The sequence below is a fragment of the Lonchura striata genome, chromosome 4A, assembly GCF_050655825.1.
Source record: "Lonchura striata isolate lonStrDom1 chromosome 4A, ASM5065582v1, whole genome shotgun sequence".
Lineage (NCBI taxonomy): Eukaryota > Metazoa > Chordata > Aves > Passeriformes > Estrildidae > Lonchura > Lonchura striata.
This window is the reverse complement of record NC_140742.1, coordinates 17,099,588-17,112,103: the sequence shown is the minus strand read 5'-3', so window position 1 is coordinate 17,112,103 and position 12,516 is coordinate 17,099,588. Positions and strand designations below refer to the sequence as shown.

The window sequence follows — 12,516 nt, the reverse complement described above, 5'->3', positions numbered from 1 at the left end:
CAGTATTATATATACTGGCTCTTGGTTATTGCCTCCAATCTTTTCATCTAAATCCTTCTTGCTGCTTTCCTTTGGAGTTTAAGCCTTTATTTAGCCTTAAGCTGTTCAGAGCAGGGATTGTGTTAGGAGGGACCATCATTTCTTGTCTTAAAATTAGAATAGCTTAGCTGGAGACAACAGTGAAGTTTTGAAAAAGATGATGATTCTTTTTTAATTTATTTATTTGATTTTAAATCTTCCAGTATTACAAATGCGGTGCTGAGTTTGCTTTGGTGACTCTGGGGACACTGGGAGCCTACGCAGCGTTCACGATAGGAGTCACACAGTGGAGGTAAGGCAGGCCCTGCCCTCAGTTCCTCAGGGTGCTCTGGTGCCTCAGCCTGAACTTGGGATGGTGCCTTGCAGTGCCTGCCTGGACCAGAGCCCAGACAAGATAAAGAGATTAAAGTGGGTATTCATTAAAGGCCTTCAATAGGTTCACCTTGGGCAGTGCAAAAGCCAAAGACACACCCAGGATGGACGATGGTCATGAGTTTTTCAGACAATTATAAGTTTAGTCCATTTACATATCAGGGGTTAATCCTCTAATTACAGCTTCAGGCAATGAAGTCATATTCCCCCTGTTTGCTCCCCCCCAATTCACTTTTGTTGACACTTTTCAGGGCCTGATGCAGTAGAGTATCCTTGAATCTCAGGCCTAGAGGGATTGTTTTGTCTGGCCAAAATGTGAATACAGTTAACTCACACTCTAGATAGAGTTTAGAGTTTTACACTAATGCAGTACAGGGTTGGAAGGATATGAAAGCTAAAATCCTCAGACATCAGTGATTGGATCAAACCTTTCTTTCCCAGGACAAAGTTTCGGATAGAAATGAACAAAGCTGACAATGATGCTGGCAATGCTGCCATTGACTCGCTCCTGAATTATGAGACTGTGAAGGTAAGGCCAGTCTACTACCAGGCTCTTTGTCTTGCTTCTGTCAGCCTTAGGGAAGTGAGTCATAAGATTCATCTTTAAAGGAATGCATATTTAGAGCAATAGCATATTTTTAAGCATTATTCATTTGAAGAGGAGTGCGTGGCATTGACAGAGTAGCAGGAAGGTTGTTAGCGTGGGCTGGAAAAAATCTCTTTCTTAATAAAGAGTAAGAAGTTTCTTTCATGGCTGAATCACCTTGACCATCAATTTCTGCAAAGAGTAAACTTAGTCTTGAAGAGGAGGCTTAGGTTATTGGGGAAAGGTTCTTCACCCAGAGGATGGTGGGGCACTGAACAGGCTCCCAGGGAATGGGCATGGCCCCGAGGCTGTCAGAGCTCCAGGAGTGTTTAGACAGCTCTGTCAGGCACAGGGTGGGATTGTTGTTGTGTCCTGGGCAGTAACTGGACTGCATGACCCTTGTGGGTTCTTTCCAAGTCAGGATATTCTGTGATTCTTTCCTTCAGTTGTGAGAACTTTGGAGAGGAGCTGTGTGTCAATGCACTCAGTCTGTTCATGATGGATTTTACAGCTACTTAAACAGTGCAACATGTTTGTCACTGTCATATTTACCATTTTTGTTTATATTGTAGTATTTCAATAACGAAAAATACGAAGCCCAACGGTATGATGAGTTCCTGAAGACTTATGAAAAAGCCTCCCTGAAGACTACCTCTACTTTAGCTCTCCTCAACTTTGGCCAGAGTGCTATATTTAGTGTTGGTTTAACAGCCATCATGGTGCTCGCCAGCCAGGGCATTATTGCAGGTAACTCACCTGTCTGTAAGCCTAAAATGAATCTCCTTTACCTCAGTTCATCCATAACAGAGGTGTTAGTCTTAATTAACTGAGGGTTGATGTGATAGTTCATTTTGAGAAGTTTTGGTTGAGAGTTTTTTGCTTAAATTTTGTCTATATGTTTCTGCTTCTTGGAGTATTATTAACTTTATTATATCTCTCTCTCAATGACTCTCTCAATCATACTATAATTTTATCAAACACATTATAAAGGTTTAGCAGTTAAAGAAAGCTCCCAAGAAAATGTCACTTCAGGAAGTATTTCTTGAAGGTTTTTGAAAGGCACTTCTATAGATAAAAATATTTCTGTGGACATTGTACAAAGATCCTTTCTTTTTGCCCTTCTCCCTTCCCATGTTGGCAAGACTCCATGTATATATACCCCTGTGCTTTGTGTCCAGTAGTTTTGTTACCAATAATTCACTCTCCTTCCATTAATAAGGGCACATTATTAAAAGAATTGCTTCCATCTGTTCTACACTTGTCTAATTTACTGCATAAAGTAAAGCCTGCTTGATTAGGAAGACACAGTACAAGCTTCAAATACAGAATTGGGATGAAGCTCTGCTAAAGCAAGGTAGTTTTAGAGTAAAAATAATGATGCTTTAAAGACTGTTAACATCCAGGAGTGTTTGAAGGGCAGACCTTTATACCATGTGCTCTTTCTTGCATCTGCTTTACCCTTTTTAAAGATGCCAGAGCAGGGAAGGGTTACACTGAACAGATCAGTCAGTAGGTGCAGTTTATAGCTGTTCTCAGGAAGATTTAGAATAGCTTGAAGCAGGATGGTAGACATATGGCTTTAAATCATCTTTCTGGGCCTGTTTCAGCTGAACTGACCTGCCACTTACCTTTAGCTGCTGTGACATCCTGAGTTTTCCCTTGATCAGCCTGTTTGATACTGAGCTGGCCAGAGGTTCTCAGTGTGTTTTAGCAGCTCTGTGGTACATACAGTATGAAAGCTCTCTCTTGATCATGACAAAATCTATCACTTAGATTTGTCTGTAATTGTACTTTAGATTGTCTTTCCTGATTTGTGCTTCCATATATTATTTCCTCCCCTTTTAACTTCCTTAGGCCTCTCTGTGGATTTTACAATCTGATGCTGTATGTGCTGCTTGCCTTATTTGCCAGTGCTATTACATCTTTTTTAAAGTGGAATCAACACAAACATTGCCATTCGTTTCAGGCACCCCTATATAAAATCTGGGAATGGATTCTGGGGTTTTGCTTGTTATTTAAACATCTGTGTTTAGAAATGGGATAAAAAAATTAGGTTTGATGGACTTGGTTCTTTCTTTTGGTGCATCCTAAAAGGAAAACCCTTCAAGTCTCACACCCTTTTTGTCTTAAGGCAGCCTTTCTGTTGGAGATCTGGTAATGGTGAATGGATTGTTGTTCCAACTTTCTCTGCCCCTGAACTTCCTGGGAACAGTGTACAGAGAGACAAGACAAGCACTGATAGATATGAATACCTTGTTTACACTTCTCAGTGTAGATACCAAAATTAAAGTAAGTAGTAGCTTATTTTCCTAAAGTATCTGGGCTTTTAACAGGGCTTTTAGTGGCAATGCTATAATTTCACCATGTTCTCATCTTCCAGGTTTAATTTCTATTCATAAAAGAGTTGTTGTGTGTGAGGTTGCTGTTCTGCCTCTTCTTTAAGTGCAGTTACTGCAATCAGTTGATTTTTTTTTCTTGCAGAGAAGCAAACATTGCTTCATAGAAGCTGTGTTTGTATTGAGATTTTTTTAATTTAAGTATTCATGCCTCATGCTTGAATTTTTATTGGTAATTAATGATGCAGAATATATTGCAAAAGAAGTTATGAAGCAGAGTGTTTACAGCAGGAATTTTTACCTCCTTTGGGGAAAAGGAGGAGCAAACCAATGTCACTTGTGCAGCAAATTATGATTATTTTCCACATATCTGAGCTGGAGTGTCTGTTTGCCTTTTTCTGAGGTGGGAAGGGGACTGTTGAGCTTGTTGAAGTGTTGGAGATAATATCTGGGCAGCAGATAAAGTGTAACTCTTCTTTTCATAGGACAAAGAGCTGGCTGCACCCCTGCAGATCACCCCCCAGACTGCTTCCATTGCCTTTGACAATGTGCATTTTCAATATCTGGAGGGGCAGAAAGTCCTTGCCGGAGTGTCCTTTGAAGTCCCTGCAGGAAAGAAAGTGGCCATTGTAGGAGGTAGTGGGTCAGGGTGGGTAAATGGACTAAATATGCCAATCAATGCAGAATTTAGTTTCTTAAATGTGGTGCTGCTTGTGTTTGCTTTTTATTTTGTATTATATTTATGTTTGTACATCATTCCTGATTGGAGATTGTAAATGGCAAAACAGAATGTAACATTAACTTCAGTTCTTTTCAATTCCAGGAAAAGCACCATTGTGAGGTTATTATTTCGTTTCTATGAACCTCAGAAAGGAAATATTTATGTTGCTGGACAGAACATTCAAGATGTCAGTTTGGAAAGTCTGAGAAGGGCAATAGGAGTTGTGCCTCAGGTATTCCATGTTTCCTACTCCCCATTGGAACAGTAGTTCTAGTCCATTGTACTAGTAATTCTCAATATCTAGCACTGTTCAGTGAAGGCCAGTCCTAATGTAGTGGTGTTGCATGGTGACTTTCAAAACAGCTAGACTTTTTTTCCCCAGGAAATATTATGGTTTTATATGCATCATCATATAGATCCAATTTTCTGAAATGTGTTTAAGCCTCCCCATGAGAAACTGCCTCCAGCTTTAAGTGATTTAGCCTTATAGTTGATTACGACCCGTAATGAGTTAGCAAAGTGGTGAAACTATGCATGACATACATATTTAGGACACAAAAATATATTAATCCCCTTTTTGGGTAAAGAAATGTCCCCAAACACTTTTACCTTCAGGCTGCGTAAAGAAAATACAAGCCATTCTGTATTGATTCTTTCACAGGCTGGGGACAGTTTTGAAGCTGATGTTCATAATTTCTTATTTAAAATGTGCTTCCCACAAATGCAGGATCCTGTTCTCTTCCATAACACCATCTACTACAACCTGCTCTATGGCAACACGGGGGCCACGGCAGAGGAGGTGTACGCGGTGGCCAAGCTGGCAGGGATCCACGATGCCATCCTGAGGATGCCCAAGGGCTACGACACCCAGGTCGGGGAGCGAGGACTCAAACTCTCAGGTTGGCTCCCAGCTTCTTTGTATCCCCTTTGCTGCCTCGAAGTTTCACGCAGAGTTTAATCCTCAGGTTTGCTTTTAGTTTATTTAGCTTATAACACAGAATCATTAAGGTGGGAGATCTCCAAGATCAAGTCCAACCTTTGAGTAAATCCCACCATGCCCACTAAGCCACAACACCAAGTGCCACATCCACTCCTTTTTGGAACACTTTCAGGGATGGTGACTCCACCAACTCCCTGGGCAGCCTGTTCCAATGCACGACCCTTCAGTGAAGAAATCTTTCCTATCATCCAACCTGAACCTCCCCTGGCCCAGCCTGAGGCTGTTCCCTCTCCCCTGTCCATGTTCCCTGGAGCAGAACCTGACCCTCCCAGCTGTCCCCTCCTGTCAGGAGTTGTGCAGAGCCACAAGGTCCCCCCTGAGCCTCCTTTTCTCCAGACTGAGCCCCTTCCCAGCTCCCTCAGCTGCTCCTCATTGGACTTATGTTCCAAACCCTTCCCCACATCCATTCCCTTCTCTGGACACTCTCCAGCCCCTTAATGTCCTTGCAGAGAAGAGCCCAAAATACCTACCTGCAAAGGCTAAATATTAATATGAAGGTCTGCAGTTTAAGGCAGATGTAGTCTGCAAGGTGTTCAAAGGAATGTATTTTCAGGGGATAGTGTTAAATGAGATTGTAAGTGAGGTTGGCAGTGTATCTAAGTAAAAATTATTTCTCTCATGATCCTTTTGGGTAGTGGACTAGAATTGGGAACTTCATTTGTGTTTTGGGCCCTGCTCGTGCTGAGGGATGCAGTGGGTGAAGAAGGAGGTGCTGCCTGTTACAGAGACAGTTCTGAGGGGCATTTCTTTCTCTGCAGCTGCTGCAGTTAGGAGTCCTGGTGCCTTTGAAAAAGAGGGTCAGAGGGTACAGCCAGTACCTAGAACATGAGTGCAGGAGAAAGTGTGCATGCTGCAGAAGGGGATTATGCAGACACCTAAAAGAGAAAAAAATATGTGAAGCACAGATCTGGGTGAGGGAATAGAAGGTGCTAAATAGGTACTGGCAGAACTGAAGAGAATCGTGCTAACAATGAAAGATTTGTCTTGTGCTGCCTGTCTCCCCACACTTATAATTGCTAGAAAGAGGATTTGACTGACAATAGGTTTGACGTGTCTTGCTGTTGATAGAATAGAATGGTTTCAATTGGAGGGAACCTTCTAAAAATCATCTAAACCAACGCTTCTGCTGCAAGCAGAGGCATCTGACTAGACCAGGTTGCTCCATGCCTTAACCTTATGTTGAGGTTTAGACTAGATTTTAGGAAAAATCTCTTCACCCTAAGGTTTGATCAGGCTTCTCAGGGTAGTGGTGGAGTCCTCATGCCTGGAGGGATTTAACAGCCATGGATGTGGCACTTGGGGACATGGGTCAGTGGTGGTGGCTGTGGTGGCTGGGGGAATGTTGGGCTCCATGGTCTTGTGGGGCTTTTCCTACCTGCATGATTCTGTGTCCCTGAGTCTGGAGCATTGTGTGTGGGTATGTTGGAGTTTCCTTCTGACCTCGTGACTCCTGTAACAGAGCCTTTCTGAAAACGGGTTCTGCCTTTCCTCCATGCTTCAGTTTGTGCTGCCACTGGGATGGTCATAAGCACCTTCCTGCCAGTGCTTCCACAAAGGTGGTGTTGAGAAAGGTAAGGGAATTGTGTTCTTTTACTGCTTTGTTTATATTTAAAGAAGAAAGAGTATGTAAAATACTCAGGAGAAAGACAATGGAATTATTTTGAGCTGTGAATGAGTATCTGCCGCTGAAAGAACAGCTTCAGTTTCTTATTTTCAACAATTAGGTAAGTATTGACAAATACCAGTGGTAAACAAGCTTCAGGAATGTGTGCAGCCAGGGTACAGGAGTCTCAGGCCAGTGCTCTCAGAACTGGTGTCATTGTTGAAAGGATTTGAGATATCAAATGGAAGACTCTGAGTTCCTTCCGTGGCTCTGTAAAAAGCTACTGCTAATTGGAATCTATAGTCCTCCCAATAGTAGATTGGCTTCCTAAATTCTTATAAAGATATGTATTGGATTCATTTCAGAATCAGTTTGTGAGGGTTTTTTTTTAAGTTGAGTGAGGCTTCTTTAAGTCTAAGGAGAACACAGAGTCCTGATTTGTTCCGTTATTTTGTGGCAGGAATAGGGGGAGTAAAAGCTGCGTGAATTGAAGTGATTCTCTTTAAAATCCAGGGGTTTATGTGCACAATGGAAAAACAATGCCACAATGACAGATTTGCCAATTTAAGTGGTGATGTAGCATTTCATGCAGTTCTTACTGTTCTCAAGGATTGATTCATCAAGAGTAAAGAGTGAAAAACAAGTTGTTTGGGTTGTTGCAATTAGAACCCACATCAGTGTTGTCTAATAGATGTGTAATAGGCAGAGCTGCAACTGCCCCAAATCCCTGACTCTGAATGGAACAGTTACTGTGCTGCTGCCCTCAGTGTGAATGAGGAACAACATGACACGAGTAGATCTGCTGCAAATATGAGGGATCTGGTTACTGAAATATGTCTTTTAAACATGGATATTGTCAAGCTGTGAGTTTTGAAGATGCTGTACAGGGGAGGGAGGGAGAGCACACTAAAACAGACTGAGTAAATCATGAAGTTCTAATTGCTCCTGAGTTCTGCCAAAGACAGTTTGAAATGTGAACTGCAGCATTACCACCAGCCTTTTAAATGGTTTATGAAAGCATGTTCTCTCCTGATAGGAATGGAACATTAACAAGAATATAATGGTATTAAATGGAATGTTTTGAAGTCTTGCATAAAACAAAGGAGGACAAGTGCACAAATGTGACGTGCTTGCGTCGCATACCAAATGTTTAGCAGATTTTAAGTTCTCAAATGCACCTGTTTTCCTGTCTGTAAAAGTTGCCCTGAGTTATTCTTGAGTAGATGTTGGCTGTAAGAATTGTTTAAGAAGGAAACTCATCTGAAACTGGGTTATGTCAGAAACCACCAGGCTATAGATTGCAGGCTGAAGGTGGTTTTCTGTACAATATTAACTGTTCTTGAGTGAAATTTGCCAGGATGGGGTGGGAAGTTGGATGAAAATCAAAGAGAGACTTGAAAGACACAATGTGTGAGCAGGATGCCTGAAATCCAATACAGCAGGTGTGGACAGAGCAGTGGTGAGAGAAAATTGGATTTGTATGTGTAGAGTTACTGGATGGAGCAGAGCTTAGGCCTGGTGAATGGGCTCCTACTCCCAGGTGTACAGAGTGGGTAACTGTACAGCATTGTTACTCACCTGTGTCAGACTCTTGCTTTGGAGTAGATACAAAATAGTTCTCTGTCCTTTTCCAAAAGGATGAGCAATCTTGAATCACTAAATTTATCAGGGAGCAGGAACTTGTGTGCTGTCTTATGTAACATGTCAGACATTTGTCAGCAGTGACTATGATGTCTATTAAAAAAGGAGGAAAAACCCAAGAACCAGCTCTCCAAAATCATGTCTGCTCTTGAATTTAGACTATCACAATTGTAACTTAATCTTTTTTCTTTTTTTTTCCTCTTTCCCCCTCATTCAGGAGGAGAAAAGCAAAGAGTTGCAATTGCTAGAGCAATGTTAAAGGAGCCACTTATTTTTCTCTATGATGAAGCCACATCATCTTTAGATTCAATTACAGAAGAGGTAAATTGGGATAAAAAAATCTAGAAATTAAGTGATACAATGATGTTTGATTCTGATGCTTTTCCTTGTTCTTTTCCTCTCAGAATTCTGTTCCTTTTCAAGTGTTTTCTCAGTATGATTAAGAGATGCTGTATCGAAGCAGTTCTCCTAAAGCATGGAGCAGAGATGCTCAGTCCATCTACCCTGGAGATAGTGAGGGATATCAGCTGTATCTGGGATATTTTGTTTCCACTCTGGGAGTCCCATTCACCTTGACACATTCATCCCTTGAAGCTGATGCAGGTGGCCATGAAAAAAGCCTTCTAAGTAGTTGAGACCTAATGAAGGACAAACCCCCCTGGTTTATTGTGCAGCAGATGCAGGTGATGTAGGTGTGACCTGCAGTGCTGGTGTTTGTTTGTGTTCATTCCACAGGAAGGGCTGTGACATGGATGTGGTGACCCTGTGACAGGACCTGCATCAGCCTTCATAACAACATCTTTGCTTAAGCACAAAACTCTCAGCACCAGCAGTAATTTCCCAAACTAATGTTGTCCAAAATGAGCTAAGCAACAGCTCTGTGCACTTATGCAGATTGAGTGAATTTATTGACCTGTAATCACTAAATTACTTTCATTCTCCAGATGCAAAGAATCCAGAGGATGAGCTGTACATCCATATAGCACAGCACTGAAATGTAGCACAGCTTCCTCGTGGGCCAGAAATGTCCACATCACACTGAGTTCTCAGATTTTTCCTCTCTTGTTTTGCTGTATCTGTGCAAGTCATAAGCAAAGCAGAAAGTTTCAGAGTAGAAATGCACTTGGAAGACAGCAAATGAAAATGAGGCTTTTCCACAAGAGTATGCCTGGGAATGGAAATGTTTTCTGACAAAAATTTTCAGTGAAATAAAGTGGACACTTCACGTATGGTAGTGAGGGCACAAATTCCCCATCACTGCTCCTTGCAGAGGGATGTGGTTTGGAAGGTGGCATAGAGATCACAAAGAAAACACTGAATAGATAGATAGATCGATCCATTATTCCCAGAATTGCTCTGCCTTTGTCCCACATTAGCATAATACTGAGAGGGATTTTTTTCTTTAACAATTGTGAGAAAGCATTTATATTACGACCACGAGGAGTTCTTATTTTCAGATGCTTTTACTGCTGTTTGCTGCTTGTGTAGCATGGCTCCGTGGGGAAGTTTTTCCTGAAATGAAGTGACACTTCCTTTGTCCCTGGGGATAGCTGTGTTTTTCTGTGAATACAAGTTTTTTTTTCAGTTTGAGCAAAACCACAGATATTTCATGTTTGGGACTCTTCTGTTTCTCCTGTACATACTCGTGGCTATTTGTTATTGGAAAGCTGTAGCAGTACCAGAGATGATTTTCAAAACTTATTTACAGTAATTTGCATATTTCCAGCAGCATTTTATTTCTCCTCATCTCACTCAGGAGTGTGTAAGAGTTTGTGTCTATTCCAATCTTGCAGAATATTCTCAAAGCCATGAGGGCCATGGTGAAGCACCGGACGTCGATTTTCATTGCCCACAGGTTGTCCACGGTGGTGGATGCAGATGAGATCATCGTGCTGGATCAGGTGAGGGCTCACCTGGTCCTGTGGGATTTTCACATCATGTCAGGGTTTGGTTTAGGGACAATGTGTGTCCAGTTTGAATTGTTACACTCCCACCAATCTGCTGAAAGATTTTTTCTTTGGAAATGAATCATGTTTAAAAATTCCAGCCCAAGCTTGGTATGTGTGACTGTCTTGTATGTTGTTATTTTTATGCCTTACTGTTGCATGTTTTTAATCTAATTTTTTGCATGCTTCCATCATCTGAAGTTTCCTAACGTGTTCCCCCAATTCATGCTTCACTCTCATTGCTCTCATTGCTGTTTTTCACATACATCCATTTTTTCCTCTCAGTGGAGAGGACAACATGTTCCGTTTCCATGCAGCTAGAACTATTGCAGGATTGTTCAACCTCATTATGTTAAAAATCTGAGCACCATTCTCTGTTGTACCTGTAGAAAAGTGTGATTGTTCCCTTTCTGTTGGTTTATTTTCTAAGAAAAAACCAACATGTTTCAACATTTGATTCCCTAATATCAGTGTTCAGCTGTTACCTCATACTCATCCAAAGTCCATTTTTTCTCTATTACCCGTATCTGGCAAGAGATTTAAAATAAACAAATGTCCTTATGATAACTTCATAGTTATTCTTTTAACTGATAATGCTGAAAGTACAGTGCTCTAATCTGCTGATAATAGATGTTAAATTTATCTCTGCATTCATTTTTATCAGTTGCTATTTATAAGCTTGTGCTCATAGGTGTCTTTAGTGACTTAAAATACACATCTAAAAGCAAATAAATTATTCCTACACTACATCCAATGATTTCATGGACAATTAGAACCATATCTTATGAAATAGTGACATTTGCTACACAACACTTAGCTTTATATGAATCTCAGGATGAAGTAGTGGAATAAATCACTTGCAGTGCTCCATGGAGTTTTTTGTTTTGATTTGCTTTGTTTTTTCAGCTTTTGCTGAAAAATCCTCTCCTAAGGTGTATCCTTCCTACAAGTGCACGTTAAAATATCTCACAAACAGTTTGTAACGTGTCACAAGGCAATTGGCAGATTTTTGTTTTCCATGCAATTTTTCACAGCTTCTTGAGAGCGTGTTTTGTGTTGTAGTGTAACTGTTAAATTAAAAATAAAAGCACAGCCTCGAACTGTGAAGGAGCCAGGGTGCTTCCTTTGCTGAGGGATGGAATTGTGGATGAGGGAGGCAGCACTGACGTGTGCCACTGCCATCCCAGCAGGATTGATGTGCTAGCAGCCAGATAAATAAGGCTCAGGAGCAAGGATGAGACAAGGTGATTGTCTGGTTTTGCTTAGCAATGCTAATCATGGAATCACAATTCCAGCATCTTTGCTGAGGTAAGATCAGAATCATTCCTGAGTAAAGGTTGGAGTAATGATACAAATCCTTATGCTATGGAGCTGAGCAGAGAAGTTCCATTTTTAGGATTGATCAAGACTTAATAAAAAGAAGCCATAATTCAAAACCTGGTCTCTACTCCAAATTAATCACTTAAAGAATTTAAGTAAATTCTGCAGTTCTGTTGATCAAGTGTACGTTTGTTCAGATTCCACTGCCACAACTACTAATAGAAGTGCCATGACCCAAATGCTTTTCCAGCTTGTCCATCAGCAGATGTCACAAGGAGATAGATTTAATTGTAGATCAGAATTTAGAACTGATATCAAATCTATGTGGTTGTCTGTATAATGAGAAGGAAAAGTAGCTGGAGAATGAATTAATGTATCAGTTTAATTTGAAGCCAGTGAATGTGTCTCTCAAAGTAGAAAATGAGTTTGGTTTTTGAAGTGCTGGTATTTCTCTGTAGGGTTGGAGATCTCATGGGATTCTCCTCTCCAACTCTTCCTTTTCATGCTGATAGTCAATAAATCATCTCTGCTCCTCATAACAGCCCAGAGAACTGAACTGCTCACACAATTTTCATGGTGGTGATTGCAGTGATACAAGCTACAGAGCACCTATAACAGCACAGTTTGCACTAATTGTTTTCAGGATTTCATCTTAGATGTGCTTTGCTTGTTTAATATAAACCCCTGTCTGTCTGCTCTTCTCTTTTAGCTTCTTCACCTGTGTTTGTTACTGAGCAAAGATAAATCTGCATTTATTTTGGTACACTCCTGACACCTTTGCAGGAGTAGTTGAGCACCTTGCTCCTCCTATTGAGATCCACATTTACTTTAGTAACTCCTGCAGTTTAGATAGGAAACTTTCCATGCTGGTGGGCTTCAGATTTTGTCCAGATGGACAAAAGGCACCTGCAGTTTGAGAAGAGCACAGCTCCTTGTTTCAGCTGGCAGTGCC

General features: G+C 41.0%; 1 protein-coding gene across 1 annotated transcript in view; it reads left to right on the top strand.

Annotated features, from left to right (window-relative positions):
• The window catches only part of ABCB7 (ATP binding cassette subfamily B member 7), a 34,998-nt gene that overhangs the window by 21,780 nt on the left and 702 nt on the right, over positions 1-12,516 (top strand). Inside the window, exons 7-15 of the mRNA XM_077786585.2 lie at positions 243-331; positions 853-940; positions 1,570-1,744; positions 3,129-3,286; positions 3,819-3,982; positions 4,157-4,286; positions 4,782-4,953; positions 8,516-8,619; positions 10,092-10,199. Coding sequence (XP_077642711.1) covers positions 243-331; positions 853-940; positions 1,570-1,744; positions 3,129-3,286; positions 3,819-3,982; positions 4,157-4,286; positions 4,782-4,953; positions 8,516-8,619; positions 10,092-10,199 — 1,188 coding nt within the window. The remainder of the gene's footprint in view (positions 1-242; positions 332-852; positions 941-1,569; positions 1,745-3,128; positions 3,287-3,818; positions 3,983-4,156; positions 4,287-4,781; positions 4,954-8,515; positions 8,620-10,091; positions 10,200-12,516) is intronic.